Here is a 19277-nt window from a genome sequence, read left to right on the forward strand (position 1 = left end):
CTTATCTGCCAAACGCAGGCGCCCACCACTTAGCGCTATCGGGCGGAAGGAGGGGAGACGATGACACAGATGCCATTAGCCAGGGCGGGTCTGGACGAAGGGAAAGAGCAGAATGTGTGGTGTCACGTGTGAGGCACAAGGACCTTCTAGGGGCCGATATGGGAGGGTGGGGGTCACTAACCTGGTCTCTTCTTCCCTTCTGAAAGTGGACGGGGTCAGGTGTCAAGAAAAGTGATGGTGCGCCCATCCTGCCCTCTTTGGTCCTGAACAGGATGGCAATGCCAGTTAATTGACCAACATCTGTCCCTCGGTTAAAAGGGACAAGCCAGCTGAGACCCCAGCCCTTTGTTTTATTGAGTATTAGCAGATGAATCAGAAATGTACAGAGCATTGATAAGAGAACCCACCCCCTGATAATGCCAGCCTGAACTAAGGGAAGTGCCAATGCGCAGTGGGCATCCAGGATGTGAGGGTCTGAATGGCACTAGAGCTGCCCACAAGAGATTTCATGAATGCCTTGTGAATCTGAGATGCACACAACTCCGTAAACGATTCATGATGTTGGTCTCTCTTACCCCGACCAGATGCCCCCACCGGCCCACCCTGAATGAGTCACTAACACTAAACCTGCTTGAGTTTCAACTGTAAAATGTATGTGGATGGCCCGGTGTGGCACTGCAGTAAAGGTGTGGGTGGCACGTGTCCGCCTATCTGGCCTGCACTCTACACTTTATGTCATGGCCTCCACCAGCAGGGCAGCGTTCATCTCCTTCAGGGCCGAATACAACGGGGTCTGCTCGCCCCCCACAGCGCCTCCATCTGGGCACTAGTCTTATAACAGGCGGGCACCATAAATATAAGTAGAAGGTTTGTATCATTTGGCTGGGTAATGATGCCTTCATCCAAAGTGACTTCCCATGATACTAGGTGGTCTTGCCGAGGGTCTCACAGCAACTCATAAGTAGGACCTGAGACCACCCACCAGTTTTGGATGTTTCATTTATTCCCGTTACATTTCTGTTCATGATCTGTAGAATTCCCGACAAGCATTGTGCCAGCGCAGGCCTTTTACCTTGCAGTATCATAACACAGTGGCACCATGCCGCTTTTTTGGGATGCCAGTCAGCATCTTATCTTGACTGAAGAACGGAGAAGCTGAGGACCCTGCACGTGGGCACTGGGGTCGCCCCCTCATTGATAGAAGCCGAGACCCCAAGTCAGCTGAGCGGCAGGAGCTGACGCAGGCCCCGCCCACTTCTCTCTCTTTGAGGGTCTCCGGGGGTCTGCTAACATCCATCGGGTACCAAAGAGCTTGTGCCGGCATTCTGTCTTCTCAAGCAGCTGGCAGAGTTCCCCATGACCCCGAATGACCCCGGTGGTCCTGGCTGGAGCTCCTGAGTGCCACACGTCCTGCTTGGCTTTAGATTTGGGTGAACCGGTGGTGGAGACCCCTGTGGTCGCTTCTGGAGGAGGATTGCCGGTCGGTGTCATCGGGGGGCCGTCTGTGTGTTTTGTCAGTTGAAGCCATGTGCTGTGCCAGCACGCCGATGCCCACCCTGGCTTGTGAAGTGAGGGGTCTCGTCGTGCGCCTGCTAAACGTTTCCTTCCTCCCGTCCGTCTGCGTTCATTTACAATTCGGGAGGTTTGACACAAAGCCTCAGAGAGAGCAATTAAAGCCAACGCTGTGACTCACGTTTTAATTATGCCGCCCTGTGAACCTGCTGCTGCTTGTCCCCCCGCTTTGTGCGTCACCCTCGCTAATCTGTTTTCATGCCGGCAGAAGACTCTCAGCCAGGCACACCGAGTGCTGCGGTTTTCCTAACTGACGCGCTGCCACTCTGGACGGCGGCCGAGTGTAATCAGAGGTGGGCTCGTCCCGACAGCCTCTGCCAAGTCCTCCGTGATTCACACCTGGGGTCCCAAAAGGGGCTCAGAGGGCGACGTCACCTTGTTTGGCGTCATTCGACTTGACTCGCACGTTAAGAGCGAGGACACGTCCCGATGAAAGGCGCTATAGCGTTAGAGACTGGGGCCGCTGTGTTTAAGTTGTGCAATATAAGTGTGTGTGTGGGGGGGTGAGTGTACCCCACAATGAAGTGGCAGCCCACCCATAGATAAGGAATGAATGGGCAGACAGTGTAAGATAATGCAGTGAACATTGTGGTAAAATGGGGGTCCTGCACCCCTCCTGGCCTACAAACAACAGCACAGGACCCGAATCTCCAATGCCAATGTCCTCATTAGACGGGTATCTCCTACCTTCATGCCAACTCCAAACTCCCCCGGCTGGGCTCAGAATACTCCTGTTTAAAGCCCACCTGGCAGTAAATGAGGAGCGCAGCACGGACGCGGGCGCTATATAACCTGACCTCCCACCATAGCCCTCTGAGTCAACACCGTACACCTTCAATGCCAACTTCTTCTGTTGGCTCGCCAGCCTCTCGTCCGTCCCGACCGATCCTCTCACCTTCTCCTCTCCGGTTGTCCGCTTTTGCTGCATCCTCATAGAATGTGAATGAAACTCGAGGGTCTCGCTGTGAGCCCACGCTGACCAATCACTGGCACTCCTGTGATGTCCCACCTTTTACTTAACAATTCCTTCAATGTCTGCCATGCGTATCGTCCGAGGTCAGTGAAATTCTTACTTGTGTGAGATGATCAGGACTCGTAAGCACCCTGATTAGTGACTGATATGAGGGGCGCTATATCCAAATATAACGTAGATATTGTAAAGCAAACACACAAGAACACAGTCAAAGGGTCGAGGGCTGTCCCAACTTAGCAGAGCAGGCATGATGCCATGGTACGGTCATGACAGACTAGAACGGACTCATATAAAAATGGCAGACATGTACAGAATGGAACAGCAGGAAGTGATGTAACAAGACAGTGGCCTTCTGGGACTGGAGTGACATCATCTGGAGGGGTGGAACCGGAAGTGACATCATAAGGTGTTCTTTAGCCAGAAGTGATTATTGGGCTGGCTCTTCAGTTGTTCTGCGGGTAAAAGAGGAGAAAGAGTCGGGCGGGAACATACAATTATTTGAGCCCCTGAACTGTCTCCCAATCGCACCTGTGCTGACAATATCAATATTAGAGAGCAGGACAGGCATTAAGAAGGGTAATGGGATGTTCAGTTATATAGCGCCCCCAACAGTGCTGTGCAAGTCATGGCAGTTATACGTAGGCCTCACCTGGAGTGCTGGGCACAGTTCTGGTCTCCATTTTACAAAAGACACAGCAGCACAAGAGAAAGTCCTGAGAAGTACAACTAGAGTGACACGGGACAATGGAGAGCCACTGAGGGGCAAAGCCGGCAGGAGGAGAACGTTTACAGTTTACAGAACAGGACAGCAGCCCTTAGGAGGGCTACCAGGATGTTAGGTGATATAGCGCCCCCCACGTGTAGACGACAAGTCAAGGTTATAGTTAAAGCGTGTGACACATTGGTGAGACCCAGTGCCAGTGCTGGGTTATTTTGCACCGTAGGTCAAGCTTATTAGGGCACCAACTGACTCTTCAGTAGTTAACCCATGAAGGTGGGCACACCTCCGCCACCCCAACAGACAAACACACACATTATGATCTGCACCCTTGGCGAATGCCTAATATGCCTTAATGATGGCATCAGCCCTGGTGAGACCTCATCTGGAATCATGTGTGCAGATTCTCTCTCCTTATCACAGAAAGACAAAGCAGCACAGGAGGAAGTCCAGAGGAGAAGAGCGACCACGATGATTCAGGACCATGGAGAGCAATGGAGGAGGGAAGATGGAAGAAGCTGAAGGCTGTGGAGGTTAAGAGCTGACATGATGGAGAGGACAGAAGCTCTTAGGAGGGCTAACAGTATGTTAGGTGATATAGAGCCCCCCCGTGTGTAGAGTGCAAGTCAAGGTTATAGTTCAAGTGTATGACACACTGGTGAGGTTCCTTCATGTTTTTCATCTTCATTCTTCATGTTCAGCATATGATAAGAAAGACAGAACATCACCAGAGAAAGCCCAGAGGAGAAGAGCCAAGTCAATTCAGGACGATGGAGAGTAACTGAGGAGAAACGAGTGAAGGAGATGAACATTAAGGAGATTAAGGGGCAGCAGGACTGAGGTGGACAGAAATGGTTGCGAGGACTAATCAGATGTCACGTTACATAAAGCGAAGTGCGCCATACAAGCCATAGAGTGTCTGCTCTAACACACTAGTGAGGTCTCACCTGGAGTACTGTGTGAAGTTCTGGTCTCTCTGTTTTAATGGAAGACACAGCAGAGCCAGAGAGAGAACAGAGGAGAGGAACAGGGGCTGCTTCAGGACCACAGGGAACAGCCCAGGAGAGGCTGAAGAAGCTGAGCCTTTAGAGTTTCAACAAATGGAGATTAAGAGGAAAAATGACAGAAGTGTTGTAATGGGACGTGAGGTTCTCATTTAGCACTGGTGATGTCTAAAGTACAGCGTAAGGGACTTCTAACTTACTATAACATACTAATGAGGCCTCACTTGGCATGCTGTGTGCAGTTTACTGGCCTCCATATCACAAGAAGAAGACACAGCAGCAGTAGAGAACGTCCAGAGGAGGACATTGAGAACAATTCAGGACTGCGCTCAGCAATCGGGGAAACAGCCATTAAGAAGACAGATAGGATGATAGGTCATATAGCGCCCTGACGTGCACAATGCAACTCGAGGAACATTATTCTTAAACTGTATGGCACACCAGTAAGACACCACCGGTGCTGGGTCCTGTTTGGGTCTGCAGTGCTAGAGACAGAGAGAGAGCAGGTAGAGGTGACGAGGACAATTCAGCACCATGGACAGCGAGTGAGGAGGACGAGGAGAAAAAGGAAAGACACAGCAGCACAGGAGGAAGACCAGAGAGAGTGACCAGGCTGATTCAGGACAATGGACAGCAGTCAGTGAAGAACATCACTTTGGTATGATGATAATACTAAGGTGTTAGGTTATAGAGATAGATAGATAGATGTGAAAGGCACTATATAATAGATAGATAGATAGATGTGAAAGGCACTATATAATAGATAGATAGATACTTTATTAATTCACTTACTCCAGCAGCAGCATACTGATAATAACAATATTAATTAAAGAGTGATAACAATGCAGGTATAACAGACAATAACTTTGTATAATGTTAACGTTTACCCCTCGGGTGGAATTGAAGAGTCGCATAGTGTGGGAGAGGAACAATCTCCTCAGTCTATCAGTGGAGCAGGACGGTGACAGCAGTCTATCACTGAAGCTGCTCCTCTGTCTGGAGATGATCCTGTTCAGTGGATGCAGTGGATTCTCCATGATTGACAGGAGTCTGCTGAGTGCCCGTCGCTCTGCCATGGATGTCAAGCTGTCCAGCTCCATGCCAACAATAGAGCCTGCCTTCCTCACCAGTTTGTCCAGGCGTGAGGCGTCTTTCTTCTTAATGCTGCCTCCCCAGCACACCACCGCGTAGAAGACAACAACCGTCTGATAGAACATTTGCAGCATCTTATTGCAGATGTTGAAGGACGCCAGCTTTCTAAGGAAGTATAGTCGGCTCTGTCCTCTCTTGCACAGAGCATCAGTATTGGCAGTCCAGTCCAATTTATCATCCAGCTGCACTCCCAGGTATTTATAGGTCTGCACCATCTGCACACAGTCACCTCTGATGATCACGGGGTCCATGAGGGGCCTGGTCCTCCTAAAATCCACCACCAGCTCCTTGGTTTTGCTAGTGTTCAGGTGTAGGTGGTTTGAGTCGCACCATTTAACAAAGTCCTTGATTGGGTCCCTATACTCCTCCTCCTGCCCACGATAGCAGTGTCGTCAGCGAACTTTTGCACGTGTCAGGACTCCAAGTTGTATTGGAAGTCCAATGGCTGAACAGGACCAGAGAAAGTCCAGTCCCCTGTGGCACTCCTGTGCTGCTGACCACAATGTCAGACCTGCAGTTCCCGAGACGCACATACTGAGGTCTGTCTGTAAGATAGTCCACTGTCCATGCCACCAGGTATGACTCTACTCCCATCTCTGTCAGCTTGTCCCTGAGGAGCAGAGGTTGGATTGTGTTGAAGGCACTAGAGAAGTCCAGAAACATAATTCTTACAGCACCACTGCCTCTGTCCAAGTGGGAGACGGATCGGTGTAGCATGTAGATGATGGCATCCTCCTCTCCCACCTTCTCCTGGTATGCGAACTGCAGAGGGTCGAGGGCGTAGCGGACCTGTGGCCTCAGGTGGTGAAGCAGCAGCCGCTCCATGGTCTTCATCACATGTGACGTCAGAGCGACAGGCTGGAAGTCATTCAGCTCACTAGGACGTGATACCTAAATCAGTGCCCTGATTTAAGCTACATATCATATGAGTGAGGCCTCACCTGGGGTGCTGGTGCAGTTTTAGCTTCCACATCTGCTCACCCTTTTGAAATATCATGACTGTATTTGCCAGCCTCCAGTCTGCTGTGCAGAAATGATTAAAGGGGGCTTTCTTTAATCAGTTACCCCCTTAATGGTGCACTCCACCCAGAAATGATCTCCTCTATCAGTTACTCGCCCCATGTTGTTTGTAGTGATGACTATAAAAGTTCCTGATGCAGAAGATGTCAGTGGGGACCGAAAGGAAACAACAGCAAATGACATCAAAAAGTCCACGAAAAAAACAAAACAAAACCTCAAAGTACTCGAGTCATGTGATCCACCAGTCAGGTACGTCATCTTCAGCTCCACGTGAAGATTCAATCAGACAAATCAGGAGAGCATTAAGGTTCTGAAGTCAAGAGTCGCATTTCTCCTCTGTCCTTGTTAGTTAAGCCACAGATTCAGAACTTCCAGCTTTGTCGTTGGCTGTTTGTGAAACTTCAGTGACAAAGTGACCTTCAGTGGCTTGACGAGCAACTCAGAGATACACCAATGTCACCCACCATGATTCTACATGGTGCTCTTTAACCATTAATCTCTGTTTGTACACGTCTCCGAGACCACACCCTGTCACATGAGCTGAACAGTGGCCAATGAAAGAGCAGGACACCTGACCAATGAATGAGCCAACTGTCCACCTCGTTAAGATGCTTAATTGTGGCAGGGTGACGGGGCAGCTGGAGTCTAAATAGATACGACATTATAGTATGGTATAAAATAAGAGAACTCATTCTCGGGTATATTATATTATATTATATTATATTATATTATATTATATTATATTATATTATATTTTATATTATATTATATTATATTATATTATATTATATTATATTATCCATCCATCCATTCATCCATTTTCCAACCCACTGAATCCGAACACAAGGTCACAGGGGTCTGCTGGAGCCAATCCCAGCCAACACAGGGCACAAGGCAGGAACCAAACACGGGCAGGGTGCCAACCCACCGCAGGTATTATATTATATTATATTATATTATATTATATTATATTTATTATTACTAGTTGTGGTAGCCTATCTAAGACAGAGGGAAATCTAAATAATCAACATGGACCTCAGTGTTAACGTTATTATCTATCTATCTATCTATCTATCTATCTATCTATCTATCTATCTATCTATCTATCTATCTATCTATCTATCTATCTATCTATCTATCATATAGTGCCTTTCACTCAGATAGATAGATAGATAGATAGATAGATAGATACAGTAGATAGATAGAGTGACAGGTGCTATATAATAGATAGATAGATGTGAAAGGCACTATATAGATAGAGTGACAGGTACTATAAAATAGATAGATAGATGTGAAAGGCACTATATAGATAGATGGATGGATAGATAGATAGAGTGACAGGTGCTATATAATAGATAGATAGATAGATAGATAGATGTGAAAGGCGCTATATTGTTATTTAAGTGATGGTGACAACACTTGACATAAGATTGCTGTCCTTTCTTTTCTTTTTCCACTTGGAGCACCGCCTCATGGCCACATGGTGTCAGTAGTGGGATTTGAACCCACAGCCTCAGGGTCTGATTTTCTTTTTAAGCCCGGAGAAGCAGCACCTGCCTTACCCGTCAGACTGGCGTCACCTCCTAACCCATTAAAGCCACCTGAAATGTCCTATGGGTGGCACATCAAGGGGTCAAATAGCAATAATGCAACATGTCTAAAACTCTTACCCCATCCATAAGCCTGGCAGAGCGGGTGCCCTTTACCCAAGTTGTGCCCTCAGGTGCCCCCCTCCCTGCCCCTTTCTGTACTCTCATTCTCTTCCTGGTGGTTTGTTTGATTTTTTCTTCTGTAAGTTTTGTCCACTGACCTGTCCGGGTGGCAGGGATTTGCGATGTGTTTGTCCCTCACAGGACGGCGTCCCTTCTGTCTGTCCAGGTGGCCGTGTACGACGACGTGAGCACCGAGGGCGGACCCTCCAGAGTGCCAGGGCAGCCAAGTGAGCGGGAGGAGGTGTCCGCCACGCACGTCTCCATCTTCACTCTCCACCTTGATGGCTTCAAAAGCCTGCACCGCCACTTCCTGCGCCTGCCGGACGGCGCCGTTCTTGAGGTAAATTTATTTCCCAGTTTTTATGAAGTCACCCAAAATGTGAGCTTTAGCAGACGAAAAGAGCGAAGAGCCGCGTGCGTCTTGTCAATATGAGCCTCAATTATTTATTACAAGAAAAAAATGCTCTCCGAGCCCCAGGGCTTTGCTGAGTTTGCTCCGACCGCCAGGACGCTCACATTTGATCGATTCGTGTGGTTGGTTTTGCTGCTGCTTGTTTTTTGTTTTTCTCTTCTTTCTCTTTTTCTTTCCAAAGTGACTTACAAATCCCAGGCCTCTGCCTCAGTTGTTTCCTGTTTTCTACTTCATGAGGTTTTGAAGACGGGCACCTCAGACCATCTTGGTGTTGGTGAGGCCAGCAGGGGGCGCTGACCCTGTGCTCTGTGTGTGTGTGAGTTCCAATGGCCCAGGGTAGTGACAGGGACACTGTGCTGAAAAACAATGGGCAGTGCCCTCTGGGCAAAGCGGAGGTCCTGACCTTCTGTGGTCATTAAAGGTCCCTGGCCATCCCTTGAAAAGAGTAAGTGTACCCCGATATCCTGGCCAAATTGCCCACCATGGCCTCCTTATCTCCCTGCATACCCTAATGGTGAGCAGACTGGCACAAAAATGGCAGCCGTGGTATCATCCACCTTGGTGGTGGTGGTGGTGGGAGTGCCCGCCGCCCCCATTATCTATATGAAGCACTTTAAGTAGGTTAGAAAGGCGCTATATAAAATGGACACCCCCAAGCCCCCCCGAGCCCCCTTGATCCCCCCGACTCCATGCACAGCCTTGACTTTGGGCCACTCAGTCACCTCTCACTGTCATTGTTTGAACATTAGACATTTTCGCTTATGGTCGTCTCATTTTTATTGAAGGGGAGTTTTTGGTGTCACCAGGGGGTTTTCTTCTTCGTTTTTTTGTCACGTCGTCTGTGGAGCCTTGGCAGCCACGCGTCTTACGTTGAGCACAAGAATCCAAAGTGGCCCCCATTTGTGAATTCAGCAACAACTTAAACAGCTGAAAGTGACTTGGTGTTGTCACTTGGTGTTGTCATTGACGCCATTTTGCTTTCCGTCAGAGTCGGCCATTTTGTGAGTTCTGTCGTTAGGGTGCGACTCCCGGTTGCCAAGGGCGTGGCCTCAGAGGTCAGGACTTCTTTAAAAGGTCATCTCTGGCTCTCATTTCCTCCCCGAGCTTTTTGGATTCACGTGGCCTTCAGTTGGCATCTCTCGCCGTTTAAAGGTTTCTGAAATTTGGACTTCTCTTTTCAGCTCGCGTGTTGGTTACGATGACAATCTCGCCGGTCACAACATTGCTGTGCTTTAATCTCCGAGTCCAGCGCCTTTCTAGAACGGCAAGCAGAGGATTTGGATGAGCTGCGCTGATTTTATTATCACTGGATTCTGAATGTCACTGCAGCGCCATTTCAGTGGGCACCAGCTGTTGCGGTGACATGTGCCTAGGGGGCGTGGCCATCACAAGTGATGTCATTCGAATGACAATATTTAATTGGTCACCCAAGATGGCGGCTAAGACCACCTCATGTCACACCTGATAAACAGGTAAATTAGCCCACCCATGCATGCCTGTGGAGTTCACTTCAGTAATGTGGGACCATGTAGTGGACGGGGTGGTCCACTCGAAGGACACGAGGACACCCATGAGCTCATCAGTCACTGAACTTTGGACTTTTGTAGACGGAGAGGCAACTCGACTGACATGTGAAACCTGCTCAGCCTCAAAGGCTTTGTCTGCCTGTAATTAATGGAGCAGATAATCCATCGTGTCACAAATGGGGGTCTCCTAAAGTAGGGCCACTTACTGCACAAGTACGTTAATTTCACGGCTGCCATATTTGCTTGTGTCCGTTTGTGTTGACTGACTGGCTGACTGATTGATCCCAATTTGTCACCCTTAATTCCCTTCTACTGTGTCCCAAAAGGACAGCCAGCTCACCGCATGGACCCTGTCATGAATGATTGACAGGCGGCCCCTCCCACTCGGAGGAATGAATGGATAACAGACCACCTCCCCTGAGAGGCCACGCCCCCTTGAAAGGACAAAATGGGATGAACTGAGCAGCTCAACGGCTCAAAAGAAGGAGCAAATGAGGAGGGCAGAGCAGCTAATCGAGGCAGGGTGGTCCGCACCCCCCGTCAGCTCGCCAAGTCATTTTTGAGTCTCTGATCTTTCTTTCTTTCTTTCTTTTTCTTTCTTTCTTTCTTTCTTTCTTTCTTTCTTTCTTTCTTTCTTTCTTTCTTTCTTTCTTTCTTTCTTTCTTTCTTTCTTTCTTTCCGGACTCAGATACTCCACCTTTCTTTTTCTGTTGGTACTTTTCCAGATTATTAGCTTGTATGCTGTTTGCATATTGGAGTTCAAGGCACATTAAGTGACCCAGGTAGGCAGAGTCTGAACCCACAAAGTGCCAATCCATCCCATAATATAGTGATCAGGACTTCCATAGCAGGACTCCTTGTTGAGGAATTTCTGCTTGGTATTCACTCCCACGTTATCTGTGCTGACCACATTGAGCATCACTGGCACTGTGTGCCCTCTAGGTGGCAGACTCCCCTGCCCTTCAGACATCATTATGGACTGGCGTGTTCACAGGTCTGCTCACGGCTTTCTAACTCTGCTTTACCTGTTCACTGCAGGTCTTGAGGGACAGCCATGAAATTACAGGCCTACAAGTGGAGGTCACCACCGGCATTCAGAAACACTTCGGAGAGGCTGACCAAGAGCCCGGGCTACGCAAGAGGAAGAAGAAGGCGGTGTGGCGTAAGTGTGAACCAGGGGGTGCTGCATGGCGAGAGGCCGAGAGTGCGGCTTTCAGGGCACTGCCAGAGTGTCCAAAGAGCAGGAAAGATGGAGGTCAATGCTGTAGGAAAGGCGCTATATAGTGCAGAGATAGATAGATAGATAGATAGATAGATAGGAAAGGCACTATATACTAGATAGATAGACAGATAGATGTGAAAGGTACTATATGATAGATAAATATAAAAGGCACTATATAAGATAGATAGATAGATAGATAGATATAAAAGGCACTATATAAGATAGATAGATAGATAGATATAATTTGGTGTAGTAGGCAGGATTTCTCAAATAGATAGATAGATGTGAAAAGCACTATATGATAGATAGATAGATATAAACGGCACTATATAAGATAGATAGATAGATATAAATTGGTGTAGTAGGCAGGATTACTCAGATAGATAGATAGATATGAAAGGCACTATATAAGATAGATAGATAGATAGATGTGTAAGGCACTATATAATAGATTGCACTTTCTTTGTCTCAAGGGGACATTCAGTTTGTCACAGAAGCTTCAGTGACTTTTCCACATGTGACAGGCGCTATGCACTAAGACTTCACTCCTCTCTCTCTCACACTCTTGATTTCCTCTTTGAACTCACATGTCAATCAAGAAGAGTCAGGACTGTCACTCTCATGTCATCCCTTGTGTGTCTTCTACATGGTGACAGAGTTAATGGATCCCATAGACCATTCATGGGGTCCTCGTTAGAATGAAGACCCCCACCATTTGTTCACTACATTTTCACCGTGATGTCATAAAGCAGGTGGCCCTCAGCATTTCCTTGTTTGCTAGTCTGGGTGTCCCTTCAGTCCCCAGAGAGACCTCACTGTAGCGCCCATTGTATGTGTGTGTGTGTGTTTGTAGAATGAATGGCGCCCCCTACAGTAGGTAGGTGACATGACTTGTATTGTGCCAGTTTCAGAAGGTGGCCATGTGAGGGAACGTTTCAGGCTCGTAGGACGGTGGTCAGTGGGAGCAGCAGAAGTGACCACCCCAGCTGCCATTCATCTCCTGATCGAGATGGCACACTTTACATTTCTCAGTGATGAGTAAAGAGCCGTCTGAAGATGAGGAACAGATGACTCCAACACAATGGCTGCAGTTCTTCCAACCCCCCAGGGGGTCATCATGAATTGTTTTCATTTTTCTTTGTCTTCTTTTTCAGGCTCTCCAAGAGTGAAACCGACAGGAACAAGTTGTTCAGAGTCCAAAGCTGAGCTGACCGCTTCCAGAGCGTGAACATCTGCTGAGAACATCTTGACAGTGCGAATGATGGTTTGGGGGGAATGGTGGTGGTGGGGGGGGGGGGGGGGGTCACCAGTGCTATGTGGCTTTCATCTGAGGTGCCTTCACTGGTTGAGGTCTCGACGTCTCCCTTCAGTGCACAGACCGCCCAGTGAGCCGGTGACACCTCTGGAGTTCCTTTGTGTTTGTGTGTAGAAAGAAGAAGACGAGGAAGAAGAAGAAGATGAAGAGCACCTCATAGAGGACAACATCGGTCACTGCTGGAGAATACCAAGGACCCAGTGGGTTCCAGCCCTCCATCTGTCCATCCATCTAGTCTTTCATTCTTCCAACTGTCCATTATGCCTTCTGTTTATTTTTTCATTCCTCCGTCTGTGTTTGTCCATCCCTTTTATTTTGATCCCCACCTCCTACTGCATTTCTTCTTCCGTTTACTGATTCATTCCTCTGACTATCTGTTGTCCATCTGTCCACTCAGTCCTTCATGTATACGTTTACATCTCCATCTATCCATTATTCCGTCCAGAGATTCATTCACCTGCTAAACCATCCATCCATCCCTCCATCCATGCAGGTATCTCTTTGAGTTTCTATTTATCTCTCTTTCTAGCCATCTTTCCATCCATCCACTTGTCCTCCTGCCTATCAGTTTGTCTTTGCATTTATTGCTCCAGTCATCCATCCATTTGTGTGTCATCTCTCCACTCTTCTCTTCAGTTTGTCCCTCCAGTGTTCATTTGTTCAGTGATTCTGTTCATCCCTCCATCCATCCATCAGTCCATGTGGCCATACAGCTCTCCATTACTCCTCCCATGTATTTGTCCATCCCTTTAATTATCCATTTTCCTCTCCATCCATTTGTTCAGCTACTCCTCTTTTTGTTCTTCCATTTCTCCGTCACTCCATCTGTCCATTCAGCCCTTCAAGTAGCCATTTTGTCCTCCCGTTCCTCCAGCTCTCCCTTACCCTCAGATTTCTCTGTGCCCCTTGTCTTGCCCCTGCCTGATCCCACACTGACCTCAATGGATGGAAGTCATGAATGACCCCCTGGACGTGGCAGCTGTGCCCCCCTCAATGCCATTGCCACACAGTGGGCCCCCAGAACGTCACCGACAGGCTGAGCCACCTTGTGACGTGTGTCCCCGGGTCGTGGACAGCAAGAGGGTACCCAGCTGGGCACACGTGAGGGCCTCGTCCAAACCCTTGTGCCACCTGAGTGGCTGTCCGGTGTGACAGCCGGGCCTTGTCACTGTCACTCTCTAAGGGTTAATGGCCTTTTTTTTTTTTTTTGTTCCTTTAATAAGATTGTTGTGTAAACTATTGTAAAATCTGCTGTACGTGGAAGAAAGTTAAATATGTTTTATATTACAGCAATTAATGACCCAATAAACAATGTAAATTAACGATTCCATTAGGAAATTAACTGGGGTCATTAGGTCCTCTCGGCCGCCCCAACAAGATGAAAAATGAAGATTCTAAAAGTCACTAATCAGAAGCAGTGATAAAATATCAATATCGGGCGCACATTAAGCGGGATAATATTCCGGCTGCCTGATATGTATTGAATTTGTGTCTGGTGGCTGTAATGAAGGAGGCCACAAATCACGGCTTAATGGGAGTCTCTTTATACATACGGCTTAATTAAAGGTTGTGAGCTTATTAACATGTGTCTTTGGCATTGAACGCCGGGGATGTCATCTGTGCACACAGGACGGGGCTGTAAAACTTTTATAGATAGCCCATCATATTAAACTCATAGCTTCACGCGGAATCTTAATAAGCTGTCATCGCCATTCAAGGAGGCGGCTCGTTTTATAGGAGGCCATTACAGCGGGCCTCTGTGGCGGGAGCACCTTGGGGACCTGCGGGGATCGGCAGAGACACTGAGCACCAAAAGCACCGATGACACGGCCGCCGTCACGTCTTACGGGGAGCAGAGCTTCATTCGGCCATCGATCACCCGATTGGCCTATACAGATGGTGGCACGAGTCCTCGACATCAAAGGGACGACTCCCTTCAAGGGACACGGGAGGCTGATGGATCGAGAGCCGCACTGGGTCCAAGCTTGTGGTGCACCCTGTCGGGCGTGTCGGAGGCACCTCAGGTACAATTAACAGAACTGGGAGAACTGGCAGGGGCGTGGCCAACACGGTGGGCCCTCCTCCCTTAGCCCCTCCTTTTTCTTGCACTTGGCCCCACCCTTTGCCCCTCTTTTTATTTAAACTAGGTCCCAATTTCAGCTCCTCCTTTTCAGACTGGGTTCCGCCCTCAGCCCCACATTTTCCTGCACAGGGTCCTGCCTTTAGCCACTCCCTGTTTTCATCACATTGGGCTCCACCCTCAGTTTTTCTTTTGAACGCTCATCCTGCTTTCAGCTCCTTACTTTTCCTTTACTGGCCCTCACCCTTAGCCCCTCCTTTTCTTTCACTTAACTCCACCCTTAGCCCCTCCCTTTCTTTCACTTAACTCCACCCTTAGCCCCTCCTTTTCTTTCACTTAACTCCACCCTTAGCCCCTCCTTTTCTTTCACTTAACTCCTCCTTTAGCCCCTCCCTTTCTTTCACTTAACTCCACCTTTAGCCCCTCCCTTTCTTTCACTTAACTCCACCTTTAGCCCCTCCTTTTCTTTAACTTAACTCCTCTTTTAGCCCCTCCTTTTCTTTAACTTAACTCCACCCTTAGCCCCTCCCTTTCTTTCACTTAACTCCACCCTTAGCCCCTCCTTTTCTTTCACTTAACTCCACCCTTAGCCCCTCCTTTTCTTTCACTTAACTCCTCCTTTAGCCCCTCCTTTTCTTTCACTTAACTCCACCCTTAGCCCCTCCCTTTCTTTCACTTAACTCCACCCTTAGCCCCTCCTTTTCTTTCACTTAACTCCACCCTTAGCCCCTCCTTTTCTTTCACTTAACTCCTCCTTTAGCCCCTCCTTTTCTTTCACTTAACTCCACCCTTAGCCCCTCCCTTTCTTTCACTTAACTCCACCCTTAGCCCCTCCTTTTCTTTCACTTAACTCCACCCTTAGCCCCTCCTTTTCTTTCACTTAACTCCTCCTTTAGCCCCTCCCTTTCTTTCACTTAACTCCACCTTTAGCCCCTCCTTTTCTTTAACTTAACTCCTCCTTTAGCCCCTCCTTTTCTTTCACTTAACTCCTCCTTTAGCCCCTCCCTTTCTTTCACTTAACTCCACCTTTAGCCCCTCCTTTTCTTTAACTTAACTCCTCCTTTAGCCCCTCCTTTTCTTTCACTTAACTTCTCCTTTAGTCCCTCCTTTTCTTGCTCAGGGCCCCGCCTTTACTCTCCTTTTGCCAGCACTGGGTTCCGCCCCTCTTTTCACATTGGGCTCTGTACTTTTTTCCTACTTCGGACCCTAACCCTTAACCCCACCCTGTTTTGCAATCCACTTCTCCCTTTGCCCCCCCCCCCCTTTTCCTGCCCTTTGTCTCTCTTTTTTCCAGTCTTAGAATTCACCCTTTGCTCCTCCTTTGCAGACTTTGCTCTGCCCTTAGCCCCTCTTCATCTGGCACTGATCCCCTCCTCCCCCATTTCCTTCTCCTTTCTACATTGGGTCTAACTTTTAATCTTCACCCTTAGCCCCTCCTTGTCTAACACACAGCCCTGCCCTAAATCTTTCCTTTTTTATGCCATGGGCTTCACCTTTAGCCCCTCCTTTTCATTCACAGGACCCCTCTCTTTTTTCAAACTGGGTCTCGTATTTAGCTCCTCCTTTTCAGCCTGGGAGCCGCCCTTAGCCCCTTGTTTTCTTTCCATTAGCCACTCAACTTTTTCCCTGCATGGGGCTCCACCCTTGGCCTTTCTTTTGCACACTCCTCCTGCTTTTAGCTCCTCCTTTTCTACCCTAAACCCCTCCTTTTTCCTTTAGTGGGCCTCACTCTTAGGCCCTCCTTTTTTTCTCCACACTTAACTCCACCCATAGCCCCTCCTTTTCACACTGGGCTCCGCCCTAAGCACTTCCTTGTCCAGCAGTGGGCTTCGTCCCCTTTTTCCTATTTTCGACCCTGCCCTTAACCCCTCTCTGTTTTTGCATATAACTCTGCATTTGGCCCCTCGTTGTCTTGCTACTCCATTAGCCCCTCTTTTTCACACTTGTCCCAATGTGAGGTCCTCCTTTTCAGACTGGGCTCCACCCTAAACTCTTCCTTTTAACTGCGGTGGGCTTTGCCCCTGACCCCACTTTTACTGAATTGGCTCCTGCCTTTCTTTTCTTGCACCAATCCAGCTCTAAACTCCACCTTCCATTTCTTTGTTTCACACCTATCCCACTTGTAGCTCCTCCTTTTCCAACTTATATCCTCCCTTTTCTCCGTGTTCAACTCCACCCCTTTGCCCCTCCTATTCTCACCCAGGGCCAATCCCTTTGTCATCTCCTTGCCTTAGCAGCCTTGGGCTCAGCTATTAACCCTTCTTGTCATATTTGGGCTCCACCCTTAGCCACTCCTTTTATTCTGCACCAAACCCGCCCCTAATTACTTCCCAGTGTTCATCTTCTGCCCTAGCCCCTCCTCTTCTTGAACAGGACCCTGTCCTGGAATTCACCCTTAGCTCCTCCTTTAAATACTGGGCTCCACCCTTAGCTCCTCCTCTTAACACAGGGCTCCACCCTTAGCTAATCTTTTAAATGTTGGGTTCTCCCCTTAGCTCCTCCTTCAAATACTGGGCTCCACCCTTAGCTCCTCCTTTAAACACATGGCTCCACCCTTAACTCCTCCTCTTGACACAGGGCTCCACCCTTAGCTAATCTTTTAAATGCTGGGCTCCCCCCTTAGCTCCTCCTTCAAATACTGGGCTCCACACTTAGCTCCTCCTCTTAACACAGGTCACCACCCTTAGCACCTCCGTTAATCACAGGTCTCCACCCTTAGCTCCTCCTTTAAACACAGGTCACCACCCTTAGCTCCTCCTCTTAACACAGGGCTCCACCCTTAGCTCCTCCTCTTAACACAGGGCTCCACCCTTAGCTCCTCCTCTTGACACAGGGCTCCACCCTTAGCTAATCTTTTAAATGCTGGGCTCCCCCATTAGCTCCTCCTTCAAATACTGGGCTCCACCCTTAGCTCCTCCTTTAAACACATGGCTCCACCCTTAGCTCCTCTTCTTAACACAGGTCACCACCCTTAGCACCTACGTTAATCACAGGGCTCCACCCTTAACTCCTCCTTTAAACACTGGGCTCCACCCTTAGCTAATCCTTTAAATGCTGGGCTCCACCCTTAGCTCCTCCTCTTAACACAGGGCTCCACCCTTAGCTCCTCCTTTGGCCGCATTTTGCCCCGCCCCTCCAGCCAGTGACTGTTGCTCAGACTCATTAATCAGGTAGCAGTCACAGCATGGCAGGGGCTGTGGCAGATTAAAGGGGTGACACAGCCACTTGTGAAGCTCCCTTTGGTGACTCTGGTGGTATTCGGTTGTTGCCCGCCGGCGCTTTACCCTTTTTGGATGTTTCTGCCTTATTTTTTTGTGTTTTAACCTCTGCAGCTTTTCATCTTGCCTCTTGGATTGTGGACATCTTCATTTTGGCCTGGATGCTCACCCTGACCCTAACCTTGGCTTTTGGATGACGGGTCTGCGCTGCATGCGCTCCTCTCCCTGTAGGCACATCAGGACCCCCCCGTGTCATCAGTGTGTCGGATGTCAGACCTGGAAGGCTTTTCTCTTTCAAGGAACTCTAAAGCTTTGTCTTTGCATGATCCACAAGGTTGGACAACCGGGACACGTATGAGGCTGACTTTTCTACCTTTGCTCTGTCACATCTGTCACATGCTGCATATGTCATGGTGGCCTCACCTAGTGACAGGTGTGGTGACCTGGCAAACAAAGCACAGAAAATGGTGGCAGTAAAAATTCATACATAAAGAAAGTGATTTGTGCTTAACGGGTGGGCGATGTCTCTGCGTAACATTAGCCCCCTTAATTACAGCGGCCTGAGGGCTTCACGTCCTCCACACTTTGTTGAGTTGTAGTTTCCATTTTCACCCATCAGTCCCCACTCAATAATGACAAAGTGAAGGTGTGTGACCAGAAAGGCTTACAAACTGATTACAAATCAGAAACTGAAATCTCTCCTTCTTTTGCGGTGCCCCACCACATTGTGCTCAGGTGGTCTTGTTTGCTTGAATTTTCCTTTCCAGAACTTGATTGAAGCCCACCTGTGGCACTTTGAATGGATGTGACATCATTTACAAAGGGACACTTGGAATCGTGGGTAGAAAGTCCTACAAATCACACTGCATGTCAGGAGAAAAACCAAACCATGAAGTCCCCTGTGAGACGAACATGAGGACAAGGGGCTCAGACCGTGTGTAAAACAAAGCTCGGAGTGTTCTGTGGACCACCGAGGCCTCAATACTTGAGGAACTGAAGACGTCTGGAACCACTGGGACCCTCCTTCCTGGAGTAACTGGACATGAATGGCCTTCATAGAAGAGGAAACCACGGACCCCCTGGTCACTCTAATTGAGCCCCAGAAGTCCGTTTGAAGGGCGGCCATCTCATCAGCAATGAGGCGTTTGTGGCAGAACAGCCACAGATGGAAGGCACCTAAAGGACTCTGAAGACACCAGAATCAAAGTCTTTGGGCAGAACTCCACACACTGAGTCCGGCCAGAGGGGGCGCTGCTCCTCACCCGCCTGGTGACAGTGGCATCGTGCTCTGGTGGACACGGGGACTTGTCAGAAATGAGGGGACGAGGAATGCAGCCACTTACAGAGAGGACC

The 19277-nt window shown here is 48.6% G+C and overlaps 2 protein-coding genes across 2 annotated transcripts in view; one reads left to right on the plus strand and one right to left on the minus strand.

Annotated features, from left to right (window-relative positions):
• The window catches only part of ofcc1 (orofacial cleft 1 candidate 1), a 128919-nt gene extending 116352 nt beyond the window's left edge, over nt 1-12567 (plus strand). The window contains exons 13-15 of the mRNA XM_051928809.1: nt 8370-8491; nt 11128-11251; nt 12466-12567. Coding sequence (XP_051784769.1) covers nt 8370-8491; nt 11128-11251; nt 12466-12539 — 320 coding nt within the window. The 3' untranslated portion in view covers nt 12540-12567. The remainder of the gene's footprint in view (nt 1-8369; nt 8492-11127; nt 11252-12465) is intronic.
• The window catches only part of tmem14ca (transmembrane protein 14Ca), a 1114298-nt gene that overhangs the window by 812804 nt on the left and 282217 nt on the right, over nt 1-19277 (minus strand). The gene's annotated exons all lie outside the window — the stretch shown is intronic.

This window comes from Erpetoichthys calabaricus, chromosome 6 (assembly GCF_900747795.2).
Source record: "Erpetoichthys calabaricus chromosome 6, fErpCal1.3, whole genome shotgun sequence".
NCBI classification, from domain to species: domain Eukaryota; kingdom Metazoa; phylum Chordata; class Cladistia; order Polypteriformes; family Polypteridae; genus Erpetoichthys; species Erpetoichthys calabaricus.